At 37.4% G+C, this 16,343-nt stretch overlaps 3 protein-coding genes across 5 annotated transcripts; 1 reads left to right on the top strand and 2 right to left on the bottom strand.

The window, feature by feature from the left end:
- Positions 1,221 to 3,919, bottom strand: LOC18603320 (auxin-responsive protein IAA13). Of its 2 annotated transcripts, none has more exons than XM_007035215.2 (5): positions 3,425 to 3,919; positions 2,536 to 2,852; positions 2,120 to 2,237; positions 1,831 to 1,892; positions 1,221 to 1,729 (listed from the first exon to the last, which is right to left on the bottom strand). In XM_007035215.2, the coding sequence occupies exons 1-5, from the start codon at positions 3,796 to 3,798 to the stop codon at positions 1,680 to 1,682; spliced, it is 921 nt and encodes a 306-aa protein (XP_007035277.2). In that variant the 5' UTR covers positions 3,799 to 3,919; the 3' UTR covers positions 1,221 to 1,679. The 2 variants fall into 2 exon arrangements, with proteins under 2 accessions (XP_007035277.2, XP_007035278.2); XM_007035216.2 differs by having other exon boundaries at positions 2,536 to 2,855; positions 3,425 to 3,889.
- On the bottom strand, positions 9,481 to 11,314 carry LOC18603319. The gene has a single exon (XM_007035214.2). The coding sequence runs from the start codon at positions 11,296 to 11,298 to the stop codon at positions 9,856 to 9,858; it is 1,443 nt and encodes a 480-aa protein (XP_007035276.2). The 5' UTR covers positions 11,299 to 11,314; the 3' UTR covers positions 9,481 to 9,855.
- LOC18603317 lies at positions 12,244 to 16,295 on the top strand. Of its 2 annotated transcripts, XM_007035212.2 has the most exons (8): positions 12,244 to 12,373; positions 12,906 to 13,740; positions 14,281 to 14,453; positions 14,685 to 14,769; positions 14,875 to 15,111; positions 15,220 to 15,392; positions 15,580 to 15,727; positions 15,883 to 16,295. In XM_007035212.2, the coding sequence occupies exons 2-7, from the start codon at positions 12,946 to 12,948 to the stop codon at positions 15,725 to 15,727; spliced, it is 1,611 nt and encodes a 536-aa protein (XP_007035274.2). In that variant the 5' UTR covers positions 12,244 to 12,373; positions 12,906 to 12,945; the 3' UTR covers positions 15,883 to 16,295. The 2 variants fall into 2 exon arrangements, with proteins under 2 accessions (XP_007035274.2, XP_017975290.1); XM_018119801.1 differs by lacking the exon at positions 12,244 to 12,373 and having other exon boundaries at positions 12,382 to 13,740; positions 14,287 to 14,453.

Genomic DNA, 16,343 nt, shown 5'->3' with positions numbered 1-16,343 from the left:
CCATTTCTTATGAGCAGTATCGTATAGCTCTCATGCCTTAGATTACATTCGATTGGATCAAGCACCAGAAACAACTTTTTTTTCTTTCAAGGACTTGACCTAAAAACTGTAGCAAATTGGTTGGCAAAATGAAATATTTAGGACCACTTGCATAAATTTTCCTATGATTGCAAAGCTTTTAGTGTTTGTCTCTTTTGTCCACCACAAAATTCCTTTGGTTTAGGCATCAGAAATCTGCTTAATCCTAGTAACTTTTCACTGTCAATGTTTCAAAACCAGAGTATTGTAATGTTTCTTTCTTTTCAGTAACTCCAGCTTGTGGATAAGTTTGTTGTTTCTCATCCTGAAGGTTTTATGGCTTCAAATCACTGATTAGACCCTGAAAAAACATGGCTTCAAATCACTGATTAGACCTCAAAAAAGGATTTTCATTTCTTTGTCCTCTTCAACCTCTCAGTCTCAACCAATGTTATTGAAGCTCAAAAATCTCATTTGTCCTCTTCCCATCGAGATGAAAGAAACATGGATATGAACTTTCATTTAGGACTTGGAAGGATCAGGGAGTTTTAACATGCTATTTCAATTGTATTTGTCCAAATGAAAATGGTTGGGAGATCGCATTACCATGCTTCATAATTGAGTTAGAGATCATACTGTACTGTGGTTATGAAGTTGTTACATTACATCAATAGTTCCATGACAATTGCAAGATTTAGGAAACAATTCATTGTTGTTGGTTGTAACTGCAGCACTTACTGTAGACAATGATGGTTCTAAGACAAAGCCAGCATTATCATATCCACCCACCAAGTTTTGTTGCCATGCTTCTTCCATAATTTCCTGTCTCATAGCCTGCTTCCTCTGTTCTACCTCCGTTTCTTTTATATCTCTGGTATGTGATGCCATGTCGCTTTGACACCTTATTGAACACATATTGAACATCTCGAAGTAGAGATGGGAATGGAAAATGACCATTTATACACAAGAAACTGAAAGTTTAAGATTGTGTTGAACATCTTGAAGTGATACATGGGTTGTTTTCGTTTTACAAAGAAAGCTACAGGTAATGGTAGCATTCCGGAGTTTTATTTCAGGGTGATGTTAGAGCCTGAGTCCTCCATGCAATAACAACTTCAGGTAAGCTTAGAAGTTAAGAGTGGTTAGGACAGCTTTGATTCTGCCGCAAAAGATTCAATTAATCAGATTGTGTATGCCAAATCTGCCAATAATAAAACACTCAGGACTTCAGATTAAAGTATAACATAAAGAAAACATGGCCAACCAAACAGGAGGGGAACACGACATCAGAATCACACAACCATTTCTTCTATCACAAAAGTAAATCTGAGCTGCTTGATTGCAGCAAAACTCAAAACACTCTAAGATTTCAAGTACTCCCATATTTACAGTATGACAAAACAGCATTCAGTCAAGGTCGCAGGACTGTATGATGGCACTATATAAAGGGCGAAAACTAAATTGAATATGACCTAACAAAAACCAAAAAGCAGCAAGAACCATGTAATGATTTTGAGAACGACTCTAACAAGCAGTGAGAAACCAATCTTGGCAAAATGCTTCAACTCATCAACTTCTCTAGTTTCCTTTAGCTTCTGTGTTTTCAAGCTGTGGATTCTCTTTTCATCTTTCTGGAATTTAAATGACAGATGGCAATGATGCTAAATGGGCTTGCTTCTTTGCCTTTCATTCCTATCATGAAATCTTGGAGCTGCAACAAATGAATAACAAGACTTAGAATCCAAAGAGAAGGAAAAACACTGTAAAACCAAATAAGTACAAAAAATTGTTTATTGTGCTTTTTCTACATACCAAGTCCATTGGCCTCAGATGTCCTCATGATTCGGAGCCTTCTGACTGAGCTGAGAAACATCCTGAAATACGACAAGAAACAAAAAGCATACTATGAGCATCATAACATGGAAATCAAATCAAAGTACTTTCCATTCTTTCTTCTTTTTTGGCCTTCTATTGCTTTTGAAAGGATGGTGAAGGCCCAAGGGTTTTCATAAACTTCCATTGCATGTCCCCACCCCCTCTGCCCACCTTTATTCTCTCTCTCATCATGGACATTTACAATTAGCAAAAGATAGCAGCATACCTCCATGGGACATCTCCTACAAGCATCCAGTCTCCCTCTTTGTCTTCATAAGTCAGAACAAATTCAGATGATCCATCCAAAAGCTTAGAGGGCTTCGTTACTTGTTCCTTCTCTGCACCTACAAAAGGGTAATGTCACTTACAATCACAAACACAAATAACAACATATACATAGCTCGTCTATGATGAATTCCTTAAAAAGATCACTTTAACATCTTCATAGAATGCGGAGAAGAACGTAAAGCAAACCACTCTTTGGTTGTTAACAAAATATGGTCAATCAGAAATCAGTCTACCAGAATAACTTGCACAAGAACACAATTATAGAGGACCTTTTATTTCAATTGAAGAGAACAAAATCCTTTATTTGTTCACATGTCAAAATTCTGAAAAACAGAACATGGAAAGGGAACTTACCAATTGAGTTAATAGTTGGAGCAGATCTAAGAAACATATCTTCCAGTGCTTGGGCCAAACTCTCATAGCATGAATGAGCATTCAAATCCACCTTCCTTCCTATTGGAATTCCATCCATATTTACCTTAACAAACCCAAGATGCCCTTTTTCATTAACAGCAGAATTGATTTTGTTACCATTGTAAGGTTTCTTTTTAAAAGAATCCTTGGCTTTATCCTTTTCCCCAATTCCATCATCTTCAGCTCTTGGAGCCTTTGCTTGGTTAACCAAGCTATTCATCCTATAAGCCCTTATGGGTGGCCATCCCACAACTTGACTGCTGCCAAAAGAACCATATGGAACAATAAATAATCTAACTAATTAAAGAGGAAATATTTGCCAAAGATAAACATAGGAAAGTTTGTATACAACAAAGAGGATATACCACAAATGAGTGATATAAGATCTCAGATACTATACAATAGAGATCATTGAACCCCTTAACCATTATAATGCTCAAAACCATGGATAGAGCAGCTTTATTTATTTTTTCCTTTTTTCATTTGAAGGCTTTTCTTTTTCAATTAATTCTTTAAAAACTTAAAATAAGCCAGACAAATAGCCAGTAAAAGACATCATGGAACTAAATAACAGGGGATAGAGAAGCAATGAAATTTAACATCATATTCAGCTTGATTGTTAAACAAACTAAGTAGGAAAGCAAAACAAACTACTAGACATTTCAAATGGAACCAAAGACTCTAACTTTAACTAACTAGTTATGCCAAAAAGCCAGTAACAAAATTCAAGAATTTCTTTTTCTTATTTTCCTCTATACTTGTTATAGTTACCTGGCATACAAGCAATGATATTGATGAAAGAAAAGAAAACAAGTCTCAATGAACAAACCTGACACCAGTCGGAGATCCACCCTCATGAGAGACAGACTCAGCAGCTCTCTTGGTCCCAGAAACAGAAACAGAAGGACCACCATTATTAGCTCTATGAGAAACCACTGAAGGGAAGTCCTTTGCAGTCAAGATTCTACCACACTCGCCCCATGAAGAAGTACCGACCTTAGTCTTCCCCGTAGCACCACCACTACCACCAAGGCTCAGCCCCAGGCCTAGCTCCAGCTCACTCTCAGCTGGATATGAACTTGCCTCAGAAACAACCTCCACTTTTGACACTGCTGACTCATTCGTAGAAACCCCAGAAGAACCACCACCACTGCCACTACCACCACCACCACCACCACCAAGTAAAACTAAGCCACCTTCCATCACAACCAAGCAAGAAAATTAAGAAAGTTGAAGACTTGCACAGGTGAAGAACTAAGACGTAGTTTGAGAGGGAAAAAAGAAAAGGCTTGTTTTTGGGAGGGAGGGATAGAGAGAGACTGAAGTATAGGACAGGCAAAAGGCAGGAAGGTAGGTTGGGGGGAATGGTGGAGGGAGTGATGATGATGGGACCCATATGTCTGCTAGTGCGCCTAGCACTCTCACCACCCTCTTTTCTCCAAAAAAAAAAAGAAAACCTTTTTTTCCTTGACATGATCATGTCTGTTTAGAATCTGGTTTTTCCTCTGTTGGTTGAAAAGAAAAATAGAAATTATGAAATCCCAAAAGAGAAAAAGAAGCTGTAGTTCTGTAGACTACAGGCGGGAGGCATAAGGAAAGGACGTCTAGGAAGTAGGAGCAAATGACTTGGTCTCCAAGCCTTGTAGTTGTGATTGTGAACGGTCTTTTTGCCATTTTTGTTTAAAGTAGGAGCAAATGTTACACATGTTCACATTATTCTTGACCATATGACTTTATTCATGATGTTTTCCAGACTAAGTGGTAGACTTTAGAACAACAAAAAAAATAAATGCATTCCAACAAGAATTTGCCATTTTCATTTAGTGAAAAATGCACATAACCAAATATCATCAATTTGTTCTTTTTCTTTCAATTACATATAAATTATGTTTATGTGAGAAATAGTTATTTAATATTTTTACTCGAATTTAACAATTTTTCTCGATTAAATCCTTATAAATTTTTAAAAAGTTATGTGGTACACATGCTTATACTAGCATGGACAATTACCTTTTGAAGGGTCTTCTATGACAAAAGAGGTTTGCTTTTGATTTGGTCTTTGGATTAATAAAAGAACTCTTCTTTCCTAAAGAAAAGCTCTCAGGTTGAACAGTATTTTTGATCATGGTTTGAGACCTCAAAAAGAAAAAAAAATACATGATGATTAATGTAGGAAAAATGGGTTTTAACATAATTAGGAAGATCTACTCAATGACAAATTACCTAATTAATAGTAGATCTTTAATAAAAGAAAAATCCCAATTCTTAATGACAATTATGATACTCTATTAAAGTATAAGAAAGGCTTATTAATTTGAGCTTAGGTGTGTCTTAGCTTTAGAAAAAAAAGCATAGGTTAAAGTCTAAAGGCTGAGTCTTTTTAACAAGGGGGCAAAAACAAAGAAAAGCATATTCTAATCTCAACTTGCCCCACTTTTTCTTCCCTATGTGCTGTCTACTATTTCAAGGACAAACAGCACAAAACCTTGTTTTAGAAAGTTGAGACCTAAAGAGATACGCAAATTCCAAGTGGGAGGTGGGGTTGCCCAAAAAAGAAAGTTGAAAAAGCCAAAAGAAAAAAGAATTAATGGAAACATACTAATACAATTAACCCCCCCCCCCCAATATATTTAACTCATAATTGGACCACAGCTATAAATATATCATTTTAGCATGCCAAGGATGCTCATAATCAATTGATTTGTTTAGGAAATAAAGGATGAGAAAACATGGAAAAAGAAAGAAACTTTAAGGATGGGAAAAATAGAATTAAAGTTGGGAATTTTTTTTTTCATTATTTGCCTCAAAAATATGGAACCATTGACCATTTTAAGTATAAAACAATGTTGTTCTTAGAAAAAGACATTAGACCCTCTCTCCTAAAGCTTAGGTTTAAGGATGTGGAATTGGAACTAGAGTCCATAATGTTGTGTTTTTCAATCCTTTGGGTCACCTTTATTTTATTCCCTTAAATATCTTTTTTTTTTTAAGTAATTAAAGACCAATATAGTGTGACCATAGGATACAAATATGTTCGCATGATAATAATTTCAATAAGCAAAGTGACCCATTAGTAATTTTTTAAAAATTTGTTACAAATTAAAATTAATGAAAAAATTTTATAATGAAAAAATTATATTCTCATTAATCACGAAAAAGATATTTTTATGAGTACATTTTATATTAAATATGTAAATGTTATAATTTTTAATTAAAATATAAGAAATATAGTTCAATTTTAATGCCAATGGCAGTTTAAAAAATATTTAAAAAATGAACATAATTTTCTTTATTTTTTTTATACTTGATTAAATTTAGGAAAAATGAAAAAGAGAGGGAAAATTAGGGGAGAAGGAAAAGGAAAAAAGTAGGGAGGTTAGAGCGTACACGTATGTCGAGGATCCAAAGAAGAAGGGAGGGACTAGGGAGTGTCAAGGGACAAACCGACAAGGCCACGTGCTTCCACTCGCTGTTCAAACGCCACGTCATCCGACAAGGTACGCGGCTCACCGGACTGCCCTAACCTCTCTTTTGCTTATGCTTTTTTCGTCCGAGACAGCTTGGCACTTTTTCTGACTACTACATTTACTTATTTCCCCCTATTTTCCCCACGCGCTGTTCGCCCTTTTTTTAAAATTTTCATTACGCCTACTAAATTTAATGGCATAAGTGAGTTAAATTGTCTCTTTAAAAGTATTTAGTATCTCTAATTTCTTTTTCTAAAAAAAGAAAGAAATATTTTCCAAGGCTGTGAAGTGCACCCAGGTGAAGTAGCGCGTGGGAAGACCCACTCAAAGTCATTCCCTACCTCCTCTGAACATACATTAAAGAAGGCAATGGTACGGAAACTAGAAGGGTGGGTTTAACTTTAACAGGGCCCACAAATGGGAAAGAGGCTGAATATTCCTTTTTCGAGACTCACTAAAAACTTCAATTCTACATTTATTTATTTATTTTTTTATGATTTTTGGGAATAAGTCTATCTTTTTTGTGTTGGTTGGTTGCTGTTTGCTTCGCCTTTGCTTTGCTCGGTTGGCGTCAACTGTGAAGTCTGTTGCCGTTGCCCATTTCTTCAGGCTTTTGGTAGGGCTACATATAAACAAACTGACCATTTTATCAACACCTCCATCATTAGCTTCTTTTAATATTGTTTATTTACTTTTTAAGTTACATTTATATTCTAACATTAAATTCATTACATTAGGTATGTCAAATTATCTCTTTTTTTAGGAGACCATCCATATATAACTTTAAAACTTCGAGAGAAAAAAAGATTTTGAATTTTATTTAAAAAATAAAAATTATATATTAATTAATGAATCATACATTTAGATTAAAAAATTAAAGAATGAAGTGAAATTTTTTCTTTTAACTGTAGTGATTCCTTACATTGCAAATCGAAAGGTATGGAATCAAAACTTTTTTTCATAAAGGAATCAATTGAAGCAAAAGGGTTTTTTTTTTGGGTTGAGATGCCATATGTTTTGTTTGAGATGAAAAAAAAAAAAGAATTCAAATATATTCAAAGTCATAAATAATAAACAGACACGACAAGCTAATGGATGTGTTAAACGTTACACAGAGGTTGAAATGTGAATAAATAAGTTCAAAGGGGGACTTGCGGTTCAGCAAAATGACACCTTGTCCAATATGAGAATGGGAATCATGGAATATGACCTCCTAGTTCATGAAGAGGTCCTCTTGCTAATCAGAGTTTGCCAAGAAATTTATATCACTGATAAGACATTCTGGCAAAGATGGGTTTCTATATGCATGATAGGAGGATTCTTCTGCACGATCTAGGCTATTTCAAGTAAGATTGTTCTGCAGAACCACACAGAATAGTACTGATAACCAAATTAGCAATGTCTTATCTGATGGTTCAGTGATCCAAGAGATTCTTCCATGAACAAATTTGCAATTCGTATGTGTATATGTAAAGCAGAAACAGGAGAGAAGGGAAAAGAGAAAATTCTTTGTAGAGTATACAGAAAAAGAATGGGACAGTGGATGGAAGTGTATTCCCACCATGGGTTGCTGCGTAACAGATTCTGATCAAATGGTAATGATGTGAAAGAAAGTTCCCTATTCTAGTTGATGGAATTATATACTTAAACGAAACCATAAGAATCATGCTTTAGTATGAATGGAATAGACCAAAGTAATTCATGAGAAAGATGCATTTCTTATGTATTTGTAACAGGGAAAGAACTGTAATGGAAAAATAGGAAACTTAAAAAGTACAGAGGCACTCAGAATCATTTAGGCATAGGATGCATGGACTTTAGGAAAAAGGCGATAAGATTCACAGCTTAGATCAATGGCTGCATATCCGATAAACTTATCTTCCAAACTATTCCCCCCCCCCCCCCCCTCTTTAAAATGTTGGAGTAATATCAACTGAAAGGTCATCACTTAAGATATGGAGACATGAACTGATATAGAGTCTCATATAATATTAGCAACAAGACTGAGTTATTAACATTATCTAGTCGTCAGTTTGAAGGTGGTGGGGTCTTGACATTGAAAGCCAATTTTATAATGAAAGGTTCTGTTTGGATTAGATTAGATACACATACACACAAACAAAAGAGCAAATCAGGGAAATGTTTAGCAGGGGAGATGTGCATGCCTTTTATTTATTTCCAGGATTGCCTTGTCATTCATGAGCATCATGGAAAAAGCAGAGAAAAACCCTGTGTTGGGGATGGCCATGAATACTGATCTTGACTCTTGTATTCAAGTGCTTTGCAACAAAAGTCAGAACAAATTTCAAGAGCGGAGCTGAGGGAGATGAATGAGTGATGAGGATTAATTAGATTAGTCAAAGCTGCAATTCTAAGATCATCATTTTATTTCGGAACTTGATATTTGGTGTCATGTTAGCTGTTATGATGCTTTTTTGAAGTTTGATTATTTGGTTGAAAACTAACTACTGGTCTACATGACATTTTCATTAAAAAAAGAAAGGGGTTCTGGGTTATAAGGACAATCGACAGTGACTGAAAAGTGGCAAAATTTAACAGGCTGAAGATCAGTAGCACATGGTGAACTGACTTCAGTAAACTGATCTGCCAAGGATGCAAAAATTACTTGGGAGAAACAAGCAGATTCTAACAGCCAAGGAAGTATGTCTCCACATAAAGACAACATCAGCATCAGGAACATGATCAAATCTGATATATAGTCATGAGCATCCATCTGTGTGTGTGTGTGTGTGTGTAGAATTAGGCTAATGAGTAATGACGATTGCTCTTACTCACAACAAAACAAAACTATCAATTTCGAGCTTCAGTCGATGGAAAGTTAAAGTGGTAAAAGTGATGCTTTCAAATAAATATATGAACTGTTTCTGATTAAAGAGTTTCCAAAGACGGTAAAAGCACACTAAAATCCAAGGAACAAGCATTATTAGTTATCCCCCTTTTTTTTTTTCTCTGCAACTTGATGGATCTGAGGTGGTGATTTCAATCTATTGATCTTCAAGGTGATCAGGTAATGTGTTAGAAGAGTACACTTTTCTGAATTGTGCATTCAAATTCCTGTTGTCTGCTATGTTGTACCAGATTGATGAGGGGAGATTCTATTATTCTGAAGATCTCATCCCACAACAACAGTACTGTCACTGTGACCTATGCCTGCTGGACCCCATTAAGGCTTTGAGACATACGACAAGACTCCATTAATATACAGGCAAATGTTAGAGGCAACAGACAACCAATCCTTTGATTACATCCTCAAAACAAATGAAGTCAGCAACAGTATTAATTTTTACAGCCATTCAAGGCTTGCACACAACTCATATCTGATGTCTTATCGGAAAACATACAGCAAGCCATTTCATGGCTGACACTAAAGCTTCATTAATTAGAGGCAGGCATTAGCAATCCGAACCATGCATTGATTTCATCCAAGTAAACCTTCAATATTGAAACACAAAATTTCTCTAGCCCCTCCCAGAAAACACATATTAATGTTTGAATTATGACAAAAGGTTCATAAATTTCGAGCAACAACCCTCAACCATTAGCATCATTTTTCTTGTTCTTTTTCTTTTTCCCCCAAGTATAAAATGGGATGTGATTTCAGTACACGAACTACAAAACAGTAAGAAAAAGAAAAAGAAAAATAAATGGGAAAGAATGGCCTAAGCGACTTCCATCAATCTTCAGAAGCCATTGTCCCCCTCCATTTTGTACTCGTCCAAATAAAAAAGAAAAACTACTGCCTTTACAATTTAGTCCTTATGATTCTCAAACTTCAAAGGAAACTCAAGTTATCCGTGGAATGGGTTCGGCGCAACTTGCCCTTTTCTCTAGCTGCTGCTGCTGCCCCACTAGGCCCACAAGAAATGGAGATTTCACATCCACAAACGTTACCAAAACATGAAAACAAACCCTCATTGACAGTGTGTCTTCGAACATGTCTGGTTTTTTTGGTGGTTGTAGGAATCCCGCTAGACAGGTAACTAGAAAATTCACCTCGGTCGTACACTGGTGGGAGTTCGGTTCTCCACCTGTCCAGCTTTGACCGAAGCCCCTCGATGCTCCCATCTAGACTCCACTCGTCCACCAAGGAGCTCTCTGTCTCATCCATTCTGTTGGGGTACATGTTTCTGGCCATGGCTGCTGCCACCTCGGATGGGGATGGACCCAACTCTGAATCGGTGCAAAATGTACCCCCACCCATTTTTCTTGGAGCCCCGTAATCCAACCCGTTATATTTAAACCCACCCGGTGACTTGGCGGCTGATGATTTCACCACAGCTTTTGGACCGTTTTTCTCGTTGGTCCCCTTGTCTATTTTCTTGGACAGCCCCGTAACTTCCGAACCTTTTTTTCCTGGATCCTGGGACCCGTTAATAATGGAACTTGGTTTTCCCAGTTTACTCTTCTCAAATGTGTAATTTACCATGGAACTTCCCCTTGAATTAATTCTATAGGTTTTCCCAATTTCTGACCCGTTAACGATTGACCCACCATTAACCATTGAGCCCCCATTAACCACTGACCCGCCTTTAATGGATCTCTTGCTCTTTAAATCTGACGAGAACATCGAACTCGAATCACTCTTGGTTCGTCGGAGCATGGGTTTGATTAGCCCATTAAGCAAAAGCTGAGGGTTATTGCTTTTGCTAGTGATGGAAGGATTATTATTATTATTATTATTGGAGCTTTGAATCTCCTCACCCATCAAATGCCGATACCCGACCGCCGACGACCCCATTTGCATATACAAAGGCATGCTCCTCATTGAACTATCAAGCAACGCCACCCCAATGTTCAAAATCCCTTGGGGCCGACCCGATGGCCTCCAAACCTGAAGCGCCACGAACCTCATCCCTATCTGGACTTCGTGGCGATGGCGCGGCCGAGACGTAGGCGGCGATATGAGGTTTCCGACGATGACCCGGACGGTTCCCACGTGGATGTCGCGGAACCAATGGACGGCGTAGAGTTCGATCATGACGGCCGACGTGTCACCGTGGAGGAACTCGTCGTCGACGCGGAAAACGAATTTGTCGTTCCACGTCGGGTTGGTGTGGCCTAGGTTGTCGATTCGGGTCGACAGCTTGCGTTGCGGATGCACCCAAGCCACCGCGTAGGTCCGCATTTTGCGACGACTTACGGGCTCCAAGTCCTGGGCCGAGATCACATTGAGCTCCAACAGCTGGAATGGTGCTAAAACGTTCATATTCCTCATCAATATCAATATTAATATTGATATTGATATCAATACCAATATCAACGTCAAAGATTCGGCCCTTCTCTTCTTCGTCGTAGATTTTTTTTCTTCAAATAGGCAATCATGCAACAACTAATAAATCCAGTGCAGTTGTTGTTAATTAACGAGGAAAGATCCCATCTCGTCGTCTTCGACGACGACGAGGGAAGGGAGAAAGGTAATAGAAAGAAATGAGGAGAAAATAAAGGAGGAAGAGAAAAGAATTGATGGGCATTTGGAAATGGGGTGTGGCCTGTGTTAATAGAGGGAAACCGTTGTTTTCTAACGTTTTGTTAGTTATCCTTTGACATCCATGGGGGGAGAAAAAAACATTTGAACTGGGAGACTTTTGACTCTTTTAAGTGGCAAAGGATCGCAAGGTGTGTTTTCTCTTTTCCTTTTTAATTAGGATTATAAGTCAATACGTGGGAGTTTTTGGCTGCCCCAACCCAACCCAATCCTTTTTCTATTTTTGCCTGTGTTGGAACTTCCAGAAGCTCTTCCTTTTTTAGAAAAAGGACAAATTTGTGTTAGTCGTCTGGTTGAGAGTTGAGACCTTGCAGTGGCTGGAAGTGCAAGAGTGGGCAGCCATGGACTGCTTTTTAGGCGTCCTTCAGACTGCTGAATCCTGAATGCGTTCAGTTGTGGCCCATGGAAGGTAGGTTAATGTCGATAATACATTAAATATAAATTCAGGTAAATAAATAAAGAAAAAAAAAAACCTTCTCTAAGGGTTTGAATGACACCTTGCAGTTAATAACATGCTACACTTGCCATCTGATTAACCTGATCACCTGGCTCCAGCATTCCCTGTATTGTATGTAGTACCTAGAGATTAATGTCACACATTTCTGTGGCACATCTAACCCTTCCAAAATCACAACCAGGATTTGGGATGGCTCACCTCGCCCGACCGGAAAAACACAAGCACCCACCAATCTCTTCATCATCACACCACCTTCCATTGATGTTGCCTGTGGGGCTAGGTTAGGGTATCACCTCTTTCCTATTACAAGCATTTTTCAAGCAATAGGTTCCTTTTTGTTCTTCTGAGGTATGAAATCCAATACCCTTTTTTTTTCTGGTTTCATTTCTTGACTTAGTTTCCATTCTCTAGGCTAGAGAGTTAAATAATAATTAACCTGATAAGGTTGGCAGTTGGCTACTTGCTTCTTTGCTTCCAGAATCACAAAGCAACTCAAAAGAAATAAATTATTTGGTAAACTTCATGTGATAATGTTAAGTCCTTTACTCAAAAAGGAATCACATGCATCTTGTTATACTTGACTTTGGTATCAATCCAAGTTATTTACTTTTCCCACCTCTAGCAATTGGTAGTAACTGATAAAATTATGTTTTGCTGTTTCCCCTTAGAGCATGTTTCTTAGAACCAAGGAATAAGATACAGAAGAAAAGTAGAAAGCTTGATCTCAGCTCAAAACAAAAATTGCCAACCCCACTTAAGATTGCAGGCATAAGCATATGGGAGTTTCTTTTATTTTATTAATGTTGGAAATCAAATTGAGTTTAGTTTATTCAGCTTTCGTTGTTCACCAGCTCATAGGCACAGAATTTTATAATCTCAGGTAGGCAAACTGGATCAAGTATTTAAGCGGCACCAAGAAAATGCTTCTAAGAAGTTCATCAACCCCAGTTATAGGAAGCCTCCTCTTCCCTTTCTCTGATAGTCCAAACAAAGATCTTGATACTACTTATAGGTTGCTTCATGGTAACCATAGCAGAAACCTCTTCTGTCATGGTCAGGAAAACCTTAACTTGACATCATTGTCACATAATTCGTCTCCACTGTCTCATTCAACTTCTGGGTTCTCTGAATTCAATCAAGAATCTGGCAGTTTTCACCTTAGAGGCTTTCGAAGAGCTAAGTCTGAAGGAAGCTTAGAAAAATTAGATTATAGTTCTTGTGATATAGCTCAGTTTCTTGATTCCAGAACACCAAAGAAATCCTTTTGTAGGCATCATATAACAATGTTGCATAGTGCACCGTCTTTTTCGATATTCAATGAAGGGCTTGAAGATGGACAAGGCGGGGAGGAGGCATTGGAGAGAACAGTTACAATTGGAGAGAGCATTGATGCTGTAGGCAATGCTGATTTCAGCTTTGGGAAGAAGTATATGGAATTGATTCAGGAAGAAGGAGAGGAGGAAGAAGAAAGAGGAAACAGAATTCAAAGTCCTTACAATGAAGAAGAAGTTGATCTTGAACCACCTAGTCCTCCCATGTATCTTGCAACAGGTCTTGGAATTGATGGTGCTGGATTTGGTACCATGGCTGATGCTGTTGATTTAAGCTCAATGGATCTTGATGAGGCTCGTGATCTTGAAGAGTTTCATAAGAGGCTGGTTAATGAGTACCCCTGCCATCCTCTGTTCCTAAGGAATTATGCTAAATTCTTACAGGTGAGACTGATTAATATATATTTCCTGCTTTCCCAATACTTTAAATTTGGCCTTACCATCTTAGGCATTTAAGATTTGAGATGTTTGCAGTAGAAAAGGTAATCTGTTTGATGTATGTGAACCCATTCTAGGTCATATGTAAGTTGATTGGCTGATATTTCTCAAGGAATATGTAGATAAACAAGTTCTCATAAGCCAGATTCAATAATTGACTGGGTTTTAGTACTTTTTTGGATGTAATTTAGATCCATCTCATAGTAGATATTACAGCAGGTGATCACAACTAGACTACCTAAGTGTGTGCCTTTTGAGTCACTGCTGCTTTTAGTTTAGTCCTAATTTGGACTACTGAACCAGAAGGAGCTAGAGGAAAAGAAACCCATCATTTCTCATCATCCTTGGATGTAGCATTTCCATATTAACATGGAGTTTGCTTCAGAATGCATTGCACAGCTTATGCAATATAGATTTTCTAGAATAAATAAAAAAATAAACATGATGTTTCAATTTTACGGGACATGATTCAATCTCTTTCAACAGTCTAAGGGAGATGTTCATGGAGCAGAGGACTATTATCATCGTGCTACTCTAGCAGATCCTGAAGATGGTGAAATTCTGTCACAGTATGCCAAAATAGTGTGGGAACTCCACCAAGACAAAGATAGAGCCCTTAGTTACTTTGAACGTGCAGTTCGAGCTTCTCCTCAAGATAGGTCAGTACTTATCTATACTTGGATGGATACTTTAAACCAAGGTTTCAGTTGAACTAGTTACCAATCCCCTCTGAGATATTTGTTGTTTAACTGGCTTGGTTTCATTGTCGAAAAAAATGTGGTTAACAACACACAAAGTTACATGGTTTATTGCAAACCTTGGCTACTGGATGTTGTTAAACAGTTCCAGAAGCTTAAGTTTAATTTGTTCATTTCCTTTTCTTTTTCCAGCAACGTCCTTGGAGCATATGCCAGTTTCCTCTGGGAAATAGAGGCTGATGCAGAGGAAAATAGAGAACAAGAAGAATACATAAAGGTGTTACTTGACCTATGTTGCAGCTATTTCATTTTCTTGTAAAGACTAAAATGTGGCATATTGTTGGCACTTGGCAAGGCTATAATACTTTTACTTTTATCTCAGGTTGAAGAGGAGAAAACTCTCAGGCTATCCAAGAACTCACAACCTATAGAAGAAACTGATCCAGCTAGCCTATCCTTGCACCCTCCCAATCCAGGAGGCTTTGGGGTTCATGCAGATTATGTTAAAGCAGCTAAAGGTATCCGGGATGTTGATGTTGAGGATTATTATAGGAGGATGGTTAAGGAAAATCCTTGCAACCCTTTGGTTCTTGGCAATTATGCACGTTTCTTACATCAGGTGAAATTTGTATATCCTGCTCAGTTATTTTCTGCATAATTAGCTCATTTGCTTCTTTTGAGTGCCATTTTCACCCTTGTAACAGTAACTGTCCTCTTGGAATGACAGTCTAAAGGAGATCTTGAAGGAGCTGAAGAATACTACTTACAAGCCATACAAGCTGACCCGGGCGATGGTGAAACCATGTCACAATATGCCAAATTGGTGTGGGATCTTCACCATGACCATAATGAGGCCTCACATTACTTTGAGCGAGCAGTAGAAGCTACTCCTGAAAATAGGTAGTTTCAGTTACTTGAGACTCTCTAGTCTCTATATGGAACAAAATTCTACTTTTATGAACTCAACTCATGTCCTATTTTCTTCTGCAATATCTTGGAGATCTATAGTAGGTTCTGAATAAAGATGGTAGTATGTTGTTAATGCCACCTGGCAAAATTCTTATTCCACTGTTTTTCTGCTTTACAGCCTTGTTCTTGCAGCATATGCTAGTTTCCTCTGGGAAACAGAAAAAGATGAAGATGGAAACAAAACGCAAGACCAAACTCAGGTTTCTCTTCAGCAAGCTCATAGGCCACTAGATTCTGATGCTTCGACAAAAGCTGAAGATATTTAGGTACTTAAATCACTGGTCTAATGTTTGAGTCAGCGTTCAGCCTATTATAATATATATATATATATATATATATATATATATANACTATTATATATATATATATATATATATATATATATATATATAACATGTATATTTATGTTTTTCCCTTGCAGGCAGAGTTATGGGTTTTATACTGGGGATTAACTTTATGTTGGGACAGAGGATTTAAAAAGGTTCAGGTGGAGTCAGATTCTCGGCTTGCTGTCCAGAAGATTTCTAACTAAAGTTTCCGACCGGAGCAGAATGCAGATCTACTCAAGTGTATCAGGGAGCTATTTCAACGGTCTTGGAACTGTACCTTAACTCACATCCATCGTGAAGTAAATCAATGTGCGGATTGGATGACCACTCACCATGAGAATCTTCTCTTAAGATTACATATTATGGATTCTCCACCACCTAATATTAGTGCAATTTTACTTGCAGATAGTATGAGTATTTCCTGATCTAGAATGATATAGTGAGCTTTATTTTTCCACTATATATAAAAAATAAAAAATAAAATAAACTTTCAATATTCTACCAATATTTGGTTGTTTGTAATTAAAAGTACATGTAGTTTATCATTAATCAA

Source organism: Theobroma cacao, chromosome 4, assembly GCF_000208745.1.
Source record: "Theobroma cacao cultivar B97-61/B2 chromosome 4, Criollo_cocoa_genome_V2, whole genome shotgun sequence".
NCBI lineage: Eukaryota > Viridiplantae > Streptophyta > Magnoliopsida > Malvales > Malvaceae > Theobroma > Theobroma cacao.
The sequence above is the reverse complement of the archived record's forward strand: the minus strand, read 5'-3'. Positions and strand labels throughout refer to the sequence as shown.

Coding starts and splice junctions, on each gene's coding strand:
- LOC18603320 (XM_007035216.2), bottom strand. CDS start 3,798: ATGGAAGGTGGCTTAGTTTTACTTGGTGGTGGTGGTGGTGGTGGTAGT. Junction 1,893..2,119: donor GTAGGAGATGTCCCATGGAG/GTATGCTGCTAT, acceptor GTCGTATTTCAG/GATGTTTCTCAGCTCAGTCA. Junction 1,730..1,830: donor ATCTGAGGCCAATGGACTTG/GTATGTAGAAAA, acceptor CATTTGTTGCAG/CTCCAAGATTTCATGATAGG.
- LOC18603319 (XM_007035214.2), bottom strand. CDS start 11,298: ATGAGGAATATGAACGTTTTAGCACCATTCCAGCTGTTGGAGCTCAAT.
- LOC18603317 (XM_007035212.2), top strand. CDS start 12,946: ATGCTTCTAAGAAGTTCATCAACCCCAGTTATAGGAAGCCTCCTCTTC. Junction 14,454..14,684: donor CGAGCTTCTCCTCAAGATAG/GTCAGTACTTAT, acceptor TTCTTTTTCCAG/CAACGTCCTTGGAGCATATG. Junction 15,393..15,579: donor GAAGCTACTCCTGAAAATAG/GTAGTTTCAGTT, acceptor TCTGCTTTACAG/CCTTGTTCTTGCAGCATATG.